We start from the raw sequence: 16,932 nt of genomic DNA on the forward strand, positions 1-16,932 counted from the left end.
CATGTAGACCACTAGTGCATTTGTGTGTTTGTTGTGAGCATTTTGCTAACATGAAGCCTCAAAACACAAACAGACACTGTCCCTCACACTCACAAGGAAACCAGTTTTAGAAAACAGTTTGCTGCTTCTGGAATTTCTGACCCGAACTGAGGAAAGCTACTGCAGTATTTCCAGTTAGCTGCACTGGAGTGGCCTAGAAACACTACATTTTCTATGGGTGCACACGGTCTGACATAACAGCCAGAAGGTTCCCTGTGCCAAATGACAGTTAGTACTTTGATGTGCAAGTACAGAAGACATACCTTCATACCTGGCAGACCAGGGGGTCCCTTTGTTTGAAAGAAAACAATAACAAAAAATATCATTAGAAATAGATCATTGGGATGTTATTTGCAAACCACTAGTCAGATTTACACCATGAGACAAACACTGATATTAAAGATAGAAACTAAAAGAAAAAAAAGGAGGAAAAAAAAAAAAAGAAAGATATCAAAAAGGAGAAACTTTTTTTAAATGATCTTCAGAATCAAGTAGAAAAATTAGAGGAGTACTCTTGCAGTGAATGTTGAGCATTAAGGGGAGTACATTTCCATTTACTAGCAACTTGTTTCTTTATTACTTCCTGTTATCCATTCTGCCTACTACATTTTTTCATTTTGTATTTGGGTTCTTTGCTGTACATCCTTGTGTTTTATATTGAAAACACTTACGCTGTCTCTTTTTTCTGCCCCATTAATCACCAGTAAGCCTCATTATCAAGCTCTTACTGCTCTGACACATGTACATGTATTTGTGTTTTTCTGCAGGTGGCAAAGTATCTCAGCATGTGATAATTCAAAGAGGCTTTTATCGACTTTACCACAGCAGAAGACCTCAGTTTTATTGGACATGGAGAATATTCTGATTAATCATGAAAAAAAAGGAATACATTCTTATTTAAAGCAAACAAACAAACAAAAAAACAACTGCAAAAAGAGGCTGGCATTTATCTGATCTTTCACAGATCTTAGTAGAAGTCTTTCACAGGATTACAGGTAGCTGATCTGGAAATATTTACTTACAGGAGGCCCTTGTAAACCAGGAAAACCTGGGCTGCCTGGGAATCCACGCTCTCCCTTAGGGAACAAACAAAACAGTTAGCAAAAACTGACCCAAAACGTAACAAAAACAGCTAAACAAATTTTGGCTGTGAAGTCCAGCATCGGTGCTAGCTTGTGACTCCAGAGTACCAAATTGGAGTGCAACAAGCTATAGGATAAACAGTTTATCAAATCAGACAAGTGATTCAAGGAGAATTTTCCACATTCAGCTATTTCCATATACTTCTAGGCAAAGTAACGTACTAGAGATGGAAAATGCACATAGTGCTATAAAACCAACTTCTTTTATAGAAAGATATAACATGAAGCTATGTAAGGCATTAAAAGGAAAGTGACCCCTTGCAACAAGGATACCAAATCGTATTTTCCATGCAATACTAAAAATCAATAATTAAAAAGCCCCACTACTAGGTAACAAGCTTTCCTTGGTAGTAAGAGTCTACTAGAAAGATAGCATCTAGCATATGATCAGATTCCTTTCAGTTGTTAGGTATAAAATTAAGAATTAAACCAAAGAATTTAACTATACTGGCTGCAGAGAATACACGTTGTTTCATGGTGCTGGAAATCTTTAGCAAAACTTGTGTTTATAATACCAGATCATGACCCCTTCTCTCAGAGGTGTAAGTCCTTGGAATTACCTGCACAATTCAGTAACAGCAGTACTGTTGCATACTCTAAAGTAAACCTATTGGCTACAGACAGGAGAATGAGATTGTTAAGAATTTTACAGTGGTTCCACCTTTGTTCCATTGCATCCTGGGATACCCTGAGGTCCTGGTGGCCCATCTTGTCCTGGTAGTCCCTTTAAAGTGGAAAAGAGAAGAGAACAGTTAGATTGTACAATGATATTCTGGGTCTGAAAGATAAAAAGGAACAGATCTCACACATCTATACAGCTCATTCCTACTCACTGGAAGTCCTGGTGTTCCTGGAAATCCTGGAAGCCCTGGTGGTCCCTAGAAGGAAATGAGCCACAGATGTGTTAAACAGTATGGTATCAATGGATGTGCAAAAGGATTTACCAAGATTTTTTTTAATGTAATCTATTTGTGCTGATGTCAGTAAAGAAGGACATCAACACCTGTATCACTTGTAAGGAAAAAAAGCCACACTGGTCAGCCATCAAGGTTCTTATCCTTTCAGGGAAATATCCACAAAAACAGAGAAGACAACACAGAATAACTAAAGCAAGAGTATAGAGATATATAGAGAATATAACTGAACGTTCATGGTGTGGAAAATGGATATGTACCAATGAAGTGAGAGATGCATCAGTTGTCACCAGCTGAGGGGGCTGACAAAAAGGAAAAGCAAAGGCACAAAGCCTAAGGGATTTCCAATTAGATCAACCAGTCCTAAATAAATTGTGTCTGCTTCAGAATAAATTGAAGTTACTGGCAGTTGTTTAGGTCCTGTATGGCAAAACAGATCAAATAAGTTTTGGGGTTACTCTCCCTAATGAGTTTATGAAGTAATACCAGCAATATATAAGACTGTAATACTTATAAAATCTTATATTAGTTATAAGAAGTAATTTAATCTCTTCTAGTTGGTTAATAAATTACTCTTCAGATTTCAAGTAATTTTTTCTCCCTATAAATCACCACTTTTGTGAAGACCTGATGGCCATTCTGATCCATTAATCCAAAACATCACTTGAAAAAGGCACCAATACTTACTCTGACTCCTTTGGGTCCAATAGGCCCTGGAAGTCCATCATCACCCTAAAAAACCCAACAAACAAACAGAAAAAGCACACTGAAGTTTGCAGTCAAATTAAATTGCACTCATTATAAAATATCTTCCATGTCTTTATACTAAGTAGACTATTCGTTATCATTTCCTGAGGAAAAGGGTTCAAAATTATTTTATTTGGGATGTTGGACCTGGAATTGAGAAGTATTTGTTACAGCAGATAAACCATGAGATACAGGAAATGTTTTAGAAAAAAAGAATATTCAAAGTTATTTTAAATGCTTATAAGCAGATATGGGCAATGTCCCCCCCAGCAAATATCCTCCAGTGACCTCTTGTGGGCAAAAGGAGATAAGCAAGATTAAACGGGAGTGGTACTGTACTATTTTTATAGCACAGAAGAAAAGGCATCTGTGGAACAAAAATATAATCAAAATTGCTAGTCCACAGAGTCTTTCACTCTTCTTCTATCAAACTTTACTTTGAGTGTAGACTTTTTTTTTAATCACCTAATTATTTTTTCTTTGCTGCTCCTTGGTGTGATTCTGCTAGTTATGATGTGAGCATCTGCAACAGGAATGGCAGGTGCTCGATAATCTTGTGTCTATTAAACACAGATGCATTCAGAGTAAGGCTTTTCGACATTTTGATGCTATATTACACCATCCAAGCACAATGATGTAATTCAGCAGCAAATAAAAATAAACTGAAACCCTACCAGGCAAACAAGAAGCATTCCTCAGCTGTGTGCCTGGGTTCAGGGAGGCCTTCATCTGCATTGCCCCACCCAAACCCAGCCCAGGAATGCCACCAGGTGCAAGCAAGAGTTTCTCGATGTGATGGGAGCCCTCTGGCAGCTGACAGCCAAGCACCACTCTTATCAGTTAACTAAGCCAGGGAGTGCTTGATTGCAAGTCATAAAACCACATCACAGCACCTTGCCAAACCTGTTCTTTGGCCTTCATCTGCAGTACCTAGTGAAAGTATGCAAGTACCCACATAGGGTTTGCAAGCACATGGGTAGGCAAAGAAACTTGGACCAATCTTTTTCCTCTGGTTGACTATTCAAACGAGAAAGCCATGTCATACTCAAGAGCTGAAGATTTTTACTATTAAAACAATGGCAATGAGGAATTCTGGAAGGATTTACGATCAGCACTACAAACAGACTAACACTACCTAGTATTTCCATGCTATTCACATAAATTGGGACCTACCTTTGAGCCTCTTGGACCAGGTGGTCCTTCTGGTCCTGGAAATCCAGGCAAACCTGGCTGTCCTTCCAAGCCTGGGAATCCTCTTTCACCCTACAAAAAAACCCAAACAAACATGTCATCTTTCTGGTTTTCTGTAGGAAGTCATCACACCAACAAACCTATGCTGTGATTAAAGATCTTGCCTGCTTAGCTACAGAAATTCCTGAACATACACATACATTGCCTCTAATTGCACCACTTAGGTTTCATAGGATGTTTATCCAGTATTTAAGCCACCTACTTATCAAAATAATTCAACCATCTGTTTCTTCTGTGCTACTTAAATACCTACAACTCTCCCCCTTCCTAGAAAAACACAACTTTATTAGTTACTAAGCCTCTCCCGAAAACTCACCTCTGCTGTAACACCTATAAAAAGCTCCCAGAAGGGTATAGATTGCTGCTATATCCTGACTGTTGTTTTATGTTTCACAGCTGGAAGATTGTAATTTGTAATATAAGAGCAATTAAGATCTTGGTCATGCACTGTAGGTTAAGCACTGTACAAGTACAGAACACAAATGAGTTCCAGCCCAAAGTGCTTACAATCTAAATCAAGTGAAAGAGATCCAAGACAGTAAAGAAATAAAGTTTCTTATTCCTTTTATCTATCAACTCCAGCTAAAATCACTAGGTTAGATTTGTGCAGGCTTTTGTACATGCTCTTTAAACCAATTCATCCTGAATTTTTATTTTCTAGCACCACTTCAGCAAGAATGGGAGCAGCAGCTCACACATCTGTTATCTGTCAGTCCACCAGATAGGCACTCTAGGAACTTAGGAAGTCCTGCCTAGCTCTCCTCAGTCATGTGAAAGAACCAAACCAGCAGTGTCTTATCTTCAAGAAGACAGCAGCAGAGAACTGAAGACTGGCAAGCAAACAGAAGTAGCTAACTGCAGCCTTGGGCACAATCTGCTTTTCTCATCTTCCCTTTATTTTCTATAAGCATCTGTATGTTGAGTATGAAAACAGTGCTAAATCTTAAATACCAAATTTCTCACAGTAGTACTTAGATAGATGCTCTGTATTCAAAGAATCATAGAACTGTTAGGGTTGGAAGGGACCTCAAGGATCATCTAGTTCCAAGCCCCCTACCAAGGGCAGAGACACCACACTGTATCAGGTTGCTCAGAGCTACATCCAGCCTGGTCTTAGAAACCTCCAGGAATGGGGCTTCTACCACCTCCCTGGGCAACCTGTTCCAGGGTCTCACCACCCTCATGGGGAAGAATTTCTTCCTAACACCCAATTTAAATCTAACCATTTCTAGTTTTGCTTCATGCCCCTTAGTCCTATCATCACTCAACACCCTAAAAAGTCCCTCACCAGCTTTCTTGTAGGCCCCCTTCAGATACTGGAAGGCCACAATAAGGTCTCTTCAAAGCCTTCTCTTCTCCAGACTGAATAGCCCCAACTCTCTCAATCTGTCTTCATAGGACAGGTGCTCCAGCCCTCTGATCATCCTTGTGGCCCTTCTCTGGAGACATTCCAGCAGGTCCATATCCTTCCTGTAACAGGGGCTCCAGAACTGGATGCAGCACTCCAGGTGGAGTCTCACTAGAGCAGAGTAGAGGGGGAGAATCACCTTCTTTGACCTGCTGGCTACACTTCTCTTGATGCAGCCCAGGATGTGATTGGCTTTCTGGGCTGCAAGTGCACGCTGGTGGCTCATGTTGAGCTTCTCATCCCCCAGCACCCCCAAGTCCTTTACTTCAGGGCTGCTCTCAAGCTGGTCACTATATTGGTGCTTGGGATTGCCTTGATTCAGATGCAGGACCTTGCACTTGGTGTTGTTGAACTTTATGAGGTTGGCTTGGGCCCACCTCTCCAGCCTGTCAAGGTCCTTCTGGATGGATCCCTTCCTTCCAGCATGTCACCAACAACGATGTTAAACAAGACTGGTTCCAGGACTAATCCCTGAGGGACTCCACTTCTCACTGGCCTCCGCTTGGACATGGACCCATTGACAGCCACTCTTTGGGTGTGGCCATTAAGCCAGTTCTTTATCCACTGAATGGCCCATCCATCAAACCCATACTGCACCAGTTTGGAGACCAGGATGTCGTGCCAGACAGTGATGAAGGTTTTGCTCAGGTCCAGGTAAATTATGTCAGTTGCTTGACCTTTGTCTATTAATGTTGTGACCTTGTCATAGAAGGCCACAAGGTTTGTCATGCAGGATTTGCCCTTGGCAAAGCTGTGTTGACTGTACCAAATCACCTCTTTGTTTTTCTTCTGTCTCAGCAGTACCTGCAGGGGGATCTGCTCTATGATCTTACTGGGCACAGAGGTGAGACTGACTGGCCTATAGTCCCCTGGCTCATCCTTCTTTCCCTTTTTTAAAATGGGGGCTATGTTTTCCCTTTCCATTCAGTGGGGACTTCCTCAGACTGCCACAACTTTTGGAACAAAAGAGAGAATGGTTTAGCAACCTCATCCACTAGTTCCCTCAGTACCTGTAGGTGTATCTCATCCGGTCTCATGAACTTGAACACTTACAATGGGCATTTCATTCTTCCAGCCCCTGACATTATTTTCCCTTATTTTGGGAGTGCAGCTGGAGCCCTTGCCAGTGAAGACTGAGGCAAAGTAGTCATTGAGAACCTCAGCCATCTCCATACCACTTGTCACCAGTTCACCTGTTTCCTTTCTTTTCCACTGTGGAAAAGCTGAAATTGCATCATAAACTGAGGCCAGGTGAAGTTTCACAGGTAAGGTCCAGTCTTTTTGCACATAAAATGCCAGGCTGTACTTTCACATGGAGCTACACAGCTGGTGTGCTACCACATCTGAAAAGCAAGACTGTGGAGGAGTGTTACTGTATCAGGACAGGATATTAAAGGGTTAGGTTGTCCCTGAAGGAGCGAGAATGAGGAATTCGGGAGTGCCAGATAAGGAAAACATTAGACAGAACCAGACTGGAGCAAGCTCTGGCAAGAACAGTGTTTGCACACCAAGGAAGCACACCTCGGTACAAGAGGCACATTAGCTGTGTCAGGCTGCACAATGCCTATTGATCTCAACTTTGTCATACTTCTTTAGAGTTTTATTAGAGAAAGTAATATCTGCAAATGGGTACTTGGACAAGATTGTAGCAGAGGTTTGGCTTTGTATGTCATCAAAGACCAAAGAGCTGTTCTCTAAAATACAACTGCTCTGAGGTTGCCACTCCAAGCAGGCACAGAACTGGGAAGATAGTGCCTTTAAAGTGAAGCCAAACAGTTAAGCAAGAAAAACAGAGGCAGCAACAGATGATGCTAGCAAATGGCACTACTTAAACTACAACATGATTACTTTCCAAGCCCACTTTCAAAGTGAGCAGCAACAATGAGAGCCTTGCATGAGGAAACTGTTGCCAGGGCAACTCCTGTGGGGCTTACCAGCAAATTACCCCCAAGAGTGAACAGATGATTTGAAGGACTATGCTTAGGGACAGCTAGGGGGTTACTCCAAAGGAACAGATTCAAACTAATTACAGAGGAAGGAGCTGTACTAGACTCACTATTTTTCATCAAAAAAAAAATTGTGGGGGAAAGAAATATGGGCAAGTGGGGGAGAGGGAAAACCAAAACCTATCTGCTCTCTGGACTACTGATGATATCAAAGGGATTTTTTTTTAATTTAAAATTATCTTCTACTTTTGTATAGGATTCTTGGAGAACAGTTTTCAGTCCTTGCTTCTGCACCAAGGCTTTTCCCATTGCACATACCCTACTATTTTATTGAAGAACTGAAACTGAAAAGTAATTTTAAATAAGTCTTTCCCAAAATGTCAATGCCAAAAAAGGATCTTCTGTCATTGGGGGTATAATGAGATAGAAGCCCAGGGGAAGTGTGCAATGTATTTTTGTATAGATAGAAAAACTGACAGTTAAGTTTCACGCACACAGAAAGAACTGAAGAAGTCTGGACAGTTTTTATTTCTCTTCAGTAGCTCCTACTTTGAAACACAAATAGGAAAGGTTTAGGTCAATTCATATATCATCTTCCAGTCCTAAAAATACAGGATTGTTTCCATAGCAGAAGAAAGATGCATCAGCTACAAACTATAATTTCCTTTGGGAATAAATGAGGAGTCAGATTCTGATCTCATTTAGTGATAAATCCAGAGTAGCTGGCAGAGGAATTGTCCTCAATCAGCTACACAGAGGTAGTAATACTGCCAGCTTATAAGCTTGAACATGACTATTGCTTGGGGGATAGAAAAAAAAGTTGGGAACACCCTAAAATTACGTTTCTAGCTAGAGCTAATTAAACATGGAAACAGACAAGTCTGGCATACTTCCATGTACTCCAATAATAGGTCAGGAAAATTTAAGAAATCTGGGACAGATACAGTTTTAATGCATGTAAAAGTAATTTACATTCCTTTATAAATACTCAGGTTAAAGGAAAGAATTAGAGACATTGAGAAAACAGGGTATTTATTCACTTAGATTTAGTGTATTTGTGGGGGAAAAACCCAAACCAACAAAACCAATAAACAAAAAACCAGAAGGCCCATTTGATGCCTAAATACGTGCAAGAGCCTGACTGTAATATCTGGCAAGAGGCACATACTTGGTTCCTGCACTTGCTATGAAAACAGTGAACATCAGAAAGACTCCAGAGACAGCTATAGGCGACATGACTTAAAACTAGGTCCACATACAAAGGTCTGCAAGCAACACTAAAAGATACATCATTACTTCCGTGCTGTATAACAGGCAGCCATATTATTCCCCCCCCCCCCCACCTTTTGAACATTACAGTGAAAATAACAGCTGTTCAAGATTCTCATACTAGTTAAATTCTACTTCATCTTGAAGAACACTAACTTTTTGTTAAGTTGGAACTATCTCTTATCAAAACCTCGTCTGAAACAAAATAACCAGCCACAAACAGGAATGTTAAAGACAGTTTAATGGAATAACAAAATCCCCTCTGACAGGACCTTTATTCTTCAAAATTCAAATTCCTTCAGCATATCAGCTGTGACTTCTTTTGCAAGACAAAGCAGCTGAGGTTTAAAGGTAAGTGGTCACTTATTCAGGGAACTGTGAAAAACATGGTCCCTCCCACCTTAAGCCATATGTTTCTAGCAGAGCTATACAAATAATCCTGGTGCAACACAACTTGCATGAAAGAACTGATGAGGTTGAAAACTAACCTAGTTTACAAAGAGGCTTGTTTTCAGTGAGATCCGTTCACTAACAGTTTAGAATGTGGCCACACAAGCCTCAGAGGAGAAACAGGAATACACAGCTAAGGAAAAGTATGACAGCGGATTTCAGCAGCAGCATGTACTACCACTTCAAAGCAAAACCACAGTAGGTCTTGGGGTACATGCCCTCTTGGTGACTAAGATGCACACAGCCTGCTTGCTGTAGCCCTTGGCCCTGTCTTCAACTAGGACAGCTGAGATACAGTATCATCTCACTCATCCCATGTCTCTGTAGAGCTGATCTTATCGGCATCTTTGGATCTTGTTTTTCGCAGAGGTAAAACCAGGCCAACAATGTACAAGTCTTACTGGTTTGTCTTAAATTGCTCCATGTGTAGTGTCTACTGTGTTGATTTCTTTAGCTAGCTTTAACTCATGAACTAGCTTTTAAGCATTTAAGTAGGTTAATCCCCAAAGTGCTGAGCAATATTTATTTAAAAACCAATCACCATCCAGTTCCTTAAGTGAAAAGCAGTTATACACTTCCATTTCAGTTCAAAAGCAAATAATTCCTAAAGCACCTGCACGTAGCAGCTTAATTTACTTTACTACTCTCACCAGATCTAGTTGACTAGAGCAGCTTACTGTGAGCAACAGAACAATGGCTCCCAGCTGTAAACAATTTTTACTGATTTCTCCAGTAAACTCCTCATTTCTTCAACATTTTAGACATGTTTGCATGTTAACACTATGCATTTTACATTAAGTTTAGTAACATGGGCTGAGGAAGAAAACTTTAGTGCACTAATTTTTTGTCAACTGTTGTACTTCCAAAAATGCAGCTCATCGAGCTTTGATCTCCAGCTGACATGCTACTGATGCTGTCAGAGTTCATGGCAGAGGCAGAGTTAACCAAGAATTACTTAAAGCACTTAAATAAGAGCTGTGGCTCCCCAAGGCAAGACAAGAAAATAGCTTTCTTTGTCACAGTTCAATTTGTATTACTTTACTTGATCTGTTAAAGTTCGGATATGCTGAAGGGAATGCTAGGATGCTTAGGAAGAAGGCTACTTTGAATCTCAAAAGGAATGCATTAGGCTCTAAGCTGAACAAAGCAGCACTTCTTAGTTGACTTAATGCAAGTGGACAGCAACTTGGATGCAGAAGCTGGTTTCAGGCCAGAAGTGAAACACAGTTGAACAGAAGAACAAGGCACAGTTCAGTGGATTTGACAAGGCTTTTCCTGTCCTCCCAGGACAGAACCAGGTTCAGTACACCTGACTTCCAGCAGCTCTACAAGTACATTGTCAATCTCAATGGGAGAATCAGAGAGGAGACTATTTAAACAGCAGCTCCTCATCTAATGCTTATTTTACACCAATTAGGCAAGGAGCTACAGAACTTGACTCCTGGTTCAAAGGTCACTGGGGAAGGAAACAGAAACACCAAATGTCAAGTGTCAAATACAGGAAGTTTGGGGCTTTGTATCAGCAATTTAAACACTACTGGAATAAAAGAATATTTTCAGGAAAGCTGAGTTGAAGATAGTATCAGGTTTGGAAATCAAATCATCAAATGTGTATGTGGTACAGTGCGATGGATGAACCTAATCAACTTCAGGTAACTCCAGAGTACAAGACTCTAGAAAAAGCTTAAGGCTGTAAAAAACCCCAAAGAATTTATAAGAAAGCATTGTGGATGTCAGGGACAGAATTCTTGTGGTTCTCCAGAGATGAACTGCTAAATCCAACAATGCATCAAATACTGAGAGCTTAGTAATTATAGGGCAACTAACATACTGGGGTGTGCACAGGTATTAAACCAGTTCCACCATCATGCTTGAGAAATAAGGGCTTTGCTTTTCATCATTCCTTTACATAACATACATGAGGGTCTGCAAGCTTCAGAAAGGCTGCTTAGAAAACAAAAACCTCTAGCATACCTCAGGGTTACAATGTGTTTACCTTGATTTCAGTGGAAAAATTAATCATAGTTTCCAGATTTCAAAGTGAATCATCCATTCCAAGGATGGAAACTTAACTTACATCAGCTTAATGAGTGGGAGTTTCAGACACACTCCCTTCCCTAGGAGGGCTGAGGCACATTACAAAGAGAAGACAGAGAAAGCAGTCATACCATAGATGAAGCACTGTTTGCCTTTCTTTCTGTGCAGGTGTTTATTTTTTAATTTTATTAAAAGATAACCCTCTGATCAATTTGCAGCCCCCTAAGAATTATCCAGGAAGCAGCACAACCATTATATAAATATTTTGTCTGATGTTCTGATTGTTTTGCTGAAGGCTTTTTTTCCTTCCCCATTTCCTTTTTATAAGAGGTCACAAAGCTTCACGGCGTTCTGTTCAGGACTTGCTACAACTCCCTTCAGAAAATGACAGCAGAGGTTGGAAACTAAACATGGAAGAGGTTCTCCTCTGCAATTGTTCTTAATTTGCTTGAACAGTCTGGAAGAGTAGAAACAAACCCCAAAATACACAATGACACTTGAGAGTTTGATCTTGAACAAGGGTCATATACTCTACTTGTTGACTGTATTTGGACAAAAAGCTCCCTCTGACTCCAAACACTCCCAAGACAGTCGGTCACCTTTCTCTGGTACAGAATCTCAAATTCATTAAATAATACTTAAGGACTGGAATGTATTGAGTGGGTCATAGTTGTATAACAATAGTGTAAAAAGAAAGCTGAATTCACTGTCAAGGGGATACTGTTCTTCACTACATATGTGTATTAGGAATATACTTGAACTAAAAGCAAATAAATGCCAAGGAATTACCTCATCTGTCTGGAGGTATCTGGATGGTAGGTGTGGCACCAAGACCTACTCTGAATTTTGGACATCTGCCTTGCTTAACCTCAGCCAACTGTAAAATTCTGTCAGCACATTAGTGTGCCAGTGCAGTGACTGATCATTTTGCATTACTTTTGTTCATTTAAGGTTATGCTTGCTTATGTAATGTCAAAAAAGAACACCTTTGAAATATGCCATAAATTAATCTAGAGCACTGAAAGCCCCTCTAGAATCTTGCAAAGATAAAGTGGTTTGATAAGACGAACTTGTCAAACTTTGTTATCAGTTCATATCTTTAAGACAACTCCGCTGCATCTCAAGCAAACTGTTTACAAGACTAAGAGTGGAAACATCTCAGGCAGCCTCTCCTCCTTGCAGAGATCACATTTATTCCCTGTGACAAGAACAGTCACATGGGAACTATTTAGCCATGGCTTACTTACAACTAGGCTCCCACACTTGAGAAAAGACTCAGTGGAGGCAGGTACTGAGCCATCTACATCACATTGTAACTCAAAGAAATGCTGGGTACCTCCTGTTTCCTCAAAGGAAAAATTGTAAAACTGTAAGAAATAATGGTGACAGAAACATGAAGTACTGCGTAGATATATTGAGTTCAGGCAGTGAGGCTGTAAGTAAAAGCTACATGGCAGCAGCAAAGCTAAGATGTTGACATACACCTTGCGGCCTTAGAACACTGAAACAGCCCAAACCAGTCTGCTGCACTGAATGAAGCACACAAGGTTCTTTTCTTGACTGGGGGGTGATTTTTACTCTGCTTGATCCAAGAAAGTCTGCTTGGCTATTAACTAGTTGCTTAGTTGAGTATCAGCTATTATCTTGGTATACAGCTATACAAGTTAGGAAGTAAGAAACAGTGCAATCTCAGAGCACATTAATGAGTGTCACCTGCTTATGAGCAGGCAATGCATGAGAAGTGGGAAAGCAACCCATGCACATTCTGGTTTTAAACTCCCACTGAAACATTACCAGCAGAGGCCTTACTGTGCAGTCCATGCCAACAGGGAAGGCAGGCCTAGGCAATAAATAGGAATATTGCCTTTTTTCTAAAATTTGCATCTTTGTGTTTTACACTCCCACATAGATGGGAGAAATTTGTGTCATCATTCATGACTTCTGATGGTGTACAGAATTTCATATCATTTTCTCAGATGGACCAGCCAGTTTGGCTCAATATGAGCTACTCCCTTTGGTGCACATTCAAATATATGAGCAAGAAACAAAAACTCTTGGCCATAAGTTTCACTGATTAGAAGCTGACATACAGTTTGGTCATTTTGGTGGTCTGCCAGTATAAAAAAGGAAAACGATATTTACCTTTTCACCTTTTACTCCACTGCAGTCACATTTTGACAATGATGTACATCCATGGCAAGCCTTAAAAGACACAAGAAAACAAAATATTAATGCTTTTGATTAGTCTAAGACTACAAAATCTTCAACAGTGTTACAAAAGTCAGTCTACAATGTAAGCCTACAAAGTTTGTCACCTAGCTGTGGCACTTGTGTCCAAAATAGACAGTTAACTGAAATCACCTTCATTAACAACTATGTTTGTATGAAAATATGTCAGTTTCCTCAGAAATTTTAGACTTTAATTTGTGCTTAATCACACTTTAGTGTGATGTACAATACCACAGCTATAGCCAAAGGAGCCAGAACTTCAATGAAACAGACTTTTCAGTGTATGGCTTGCACTGAAAAGAGCCCAATTTGGGTTCCCACCAGCAGATGTCAGACTTTCTTAAACTCTTGTGCAAAATGTGACACTTAGGAGCATTATTTCTGAGAGTTACTGGGAAAATACTAATACACAGTTAATTCTTCCCTTCACAGATCATTTATTGAGAATTTTTAACACCCCAGATTTCACCTAGCTGCAGTAACACTCCATTCCAAAGCATGGCAAGTCAGCTACAATGATCTCCAGCATAAGGGGTCTGACAGTCAGATACTAAGGAGTGAAAGGCAAGAGATATGAAAGCTCTATTCACAAAGCAGATCCAATCAGGTAACTTCCATACCACATTTGCTTAGTTTATATTCCTTCACCCTCACCAACACAGGATACTCATTAGAGGGCCGTGCTGAATTCAGAAACAAGCAGACATGTTTACAGAAGTGAGATTTTTAGGAAAAAAAAGCCTATTGCAGACTGTCTCTACATAATACATACAGCCATCAATTTTCAAATCAGTTAAAAACCATGTGCCATATTAGAAGACAGTGTAGCTGAGATACTTCAGGATTTAGCTTGTTCTGAAAACAGGTGCAGCATTGTATAAAAAAAATAAAAATAACTACAGCACAGTTTGAAAAGCTGAGCTTTCAGAGTCCTCCCCCCAGTGATCTACAGAGATTATGTACACATTGCATTCAAGCAGGATAACAGTTGCTGTGTCAGATCTAAAGTACACCCACACTTGAATTCTAGTCTTCATTATCACAGAAGCATCTAGAGATGTGACCCATTACCTAGCTGGCATTAGGAATGTGCTGGCGCTTGGCCTAAACACACTACCAAGCATCAGACTGAAAAAACACAGAAGTATCTTAATTCACCTGGAGCTAAAGAAACTCAGGATCAGCTGAAACATCTTGTAGCAAAAGGTAGAGCTTTGAGTGTTAAGCAGAACAGTAGTGTCACATGACACGACTGGGGCATCTCTAAATCTTCCATTTGGCTTTTATAATCAGTTTGATTTGATGCATATATAAAATCAGAATTCTTAGTTAATAGGAGTTTATTGAGACACTTTCTAAAACTCAACTAAAACTTACTAGCTGGTTCAGATTTGCAAACTCGACCAAGCCCTATATAACCTGGCCCAACCTCATAGCTGACCTTGTTTGGAGCGCTGCTTGGCTAGGTGCCCTTCTGATGTCCCCCTTAAACCAAGGTAACCTGTGAATTTGGCATCAGATCCCTTTCATTTTAAAAAAGCAAGTTCCTGGTGAACCAGTTTTAGGATAAATGTCATTAACAAAGCTTCATTTAAAAAGGATTAACCTTAGTTACATGCAATATTGCCTTGCCTCACAGTACAAGCCTAAGACAAAGAAAGAGGGAGTTACCTAGCTCCCTGTGCAGCAGTACTGCTTTATTACAAGGACAGCAGTGACAGCTACCTGAAAATCTTTGCTGCCTCCAAGAGGCAGGGGAAGGAAAAACCGAAGTTTTTAACCGACAGGTTAAAATAAGACACAGATGGAAAGCATGATCAAGATCCTACACAACATAAGGAGATTTATTTAGGTTATGGAACACAGGAGACTCAGTTTTCCTCACAACTTCTAAAGAGCATTTCTAATACAATTTTCTGAGTTTTCAGATACAGAAAAATTGTGGGGGTAAACAGGTAGAGAAGAACAGGTATCTCACAGCTAGAAGGGGAAAGCTGAAGTGAATAGAATAAACCAGGTTGAAAGAGACCTTCAAGATCATCGCGTCCAACCTATCATCCAACACCACCTAATCAACTAACCCATGTAACCAAGCACCCTGTCAAGTCTCCTCCTGAACACCTCCAGTGACGGCGACTCCACCACCTCCCCGGGCAGTCCATTCCAATGGGCAATCACTCTCTCTGTGTAAAACTTCCTCCTGACCTCCAGCCTGAACTTCCCCTGGTGCAGCCTGAGACTGTGTCCTCTTGTTCTGGTGCTGGCTGCCTGGGAGAAGAGACCAACCTCTGCCTGTTTACAACCCCCCTTCAGGTAGTTGTAGAGAGCAAGAAGGTCACTCCTGAGTCTCCTCCACTCCAGGCTAAGCAACCCCAGCTCCCTCAGTCTCTCCTCACAGGGCTTGTGTTCCAAGCCCCTCACTAACTTCGTTGCCCTTCTCTGGACTCGTTCCAGCAAGTCAACATCCTTCCTAAACTGAGGGGCCCAGAACTGGACACAGTACTCAAGGTGTGGCCTAACCAGTGCAGTGTACAGGGGCAGAGAAACCTGGGCCTTTTTATTCTGGAGAAAAGACAATTGAGAGGGAATCTAATAAATATATATAAATATAGGAAGGCTGGGTGTCAAGAAGGAAGGGACAGCCTCTTCTCACTTGCACCCTGTGATAGATGGGACAAGGGACAGTGGATGTAAACTAGAGCACAGGAAGTTCCACCTCAACGTGGACATGGACAGTGGCATTGAGTGCACCCTCAGCAAGTTTGTTGATGACACCAAGCTGTGTGGTGCAGCAGACACGCTGGAGGGAAGGGAGGCCATCCAGAGGGACCTTGACAGGCTGGAGAGGTGGGCACAAGCCAACCTCATGAAGTTCAATAAGAGCAAGTGCAGGGTCCTGCATCTGGGTCGAGGCAATCCCAGGCACAAATACAGGCTGGGCAGTGACTGGCTGGAAAGCAGCCCTGAGGAGAGAGACTTGGGGGTGCTGGTGGACAAAAAGCTCAACATGAGCTCTCAATGTGCACTTGCAGCCCGCAAAGCCAATCAGATCCTGGGCTGCATCAGGAGAAGTGTGGCTAGCAGGTCGAGGGAGGTGATCCTCCCCCTCTACTCAGCCCTGGTGAGACCCCACCTGGAGTACTGTGTCCAGTTCTGGAGCCCCTATTACAAGAGGGATGTGGAGGTGCTGGAACATGTCCAGAGAAGGGCCACAAGGATGATCAGAGGGCTGGAGCACCTCTTCTCCTATGAGGACAGACTGAAGGAGTTGGGGCTGTTCAGTATGGAGAAGAGAAGGCTCCAAGGTGACCTAATTGTGGCCTTCCAGTATCTGAAGGGGGCCTACAGGAAGGCTGGGGAAGGACTTCTCAGGATCTCAGGTAGTGATAGGACTAGGGGGAATGGAATGAAGTTGGAGGTGGGGAGATTCAGGCTAGATGTGAGGAGGAGGTTCTTCACCATGAGAGTGGTGAAACCCTGGAATGTGTTGTCCAGGGAGG

General features: G+C 41.3%; 1 protein-coding gene across 3 annotated transcripts in view; it reads right to left on the reverse strand.

Annotated features, from left to right (window-relative positions):
- The window catches only part of COL4A5 (collagen type IV alpha 5 chain), an 82,783-nt gene that overhangs the window by 44,036 nt on the left and 21,815 nt on the right, over positions 1–16,932 (reverse strand). For all 3 annotated transcript variants that reach the window (XM_068152048.1, XM_068152049.1, XM_068152047.1), the window contains exons 2-8: positions 13,346–13,405; positions 4,016–4,105; positions 2,783–2,827; positions 2,015–2,059; positions 1,843–1,905; positions 1,062–1,115; positions 303–329 (exon numbers count right to left, since the gene is read on the reverse strand). In XM_068152048.1, coding sequence (XP_068008149.1) covers positions 303–329; positions 1,062–1,115; positions 1,843–1,905; positions 2,015–2,059; positions 2,783–2,827; positions 4,016–4,105; positions 13,346–13,405 — 384 coding nt within the window. The remainder of the gene's footprint in view (positions 1–302; positions 330–1,061; positions 1,116–1,842; positions 1,906–2,014; positions 2,060–2,782; positions 2,828–4,015; positions 4,106–13,345; positions 13,406–16,932) is intronic.

The sequence above is a fragment of the Melanerpes formicivorus genome, unplaced genomic scaffold (genome assembly GCF_026170545.1).
Source record: "Melanerpes formicivorus ecotype bairdi unplaced genomic scaffold, bMelFor1.0.p_v2 SCAF_22, whole genome shotgun sequence".
Taxonomy (NCBI): Eukaryota; Metazoa; Chordata; class Aves; order Piciformes; family Picidae; genus Melanerpes; species Melanerpes formicivorus.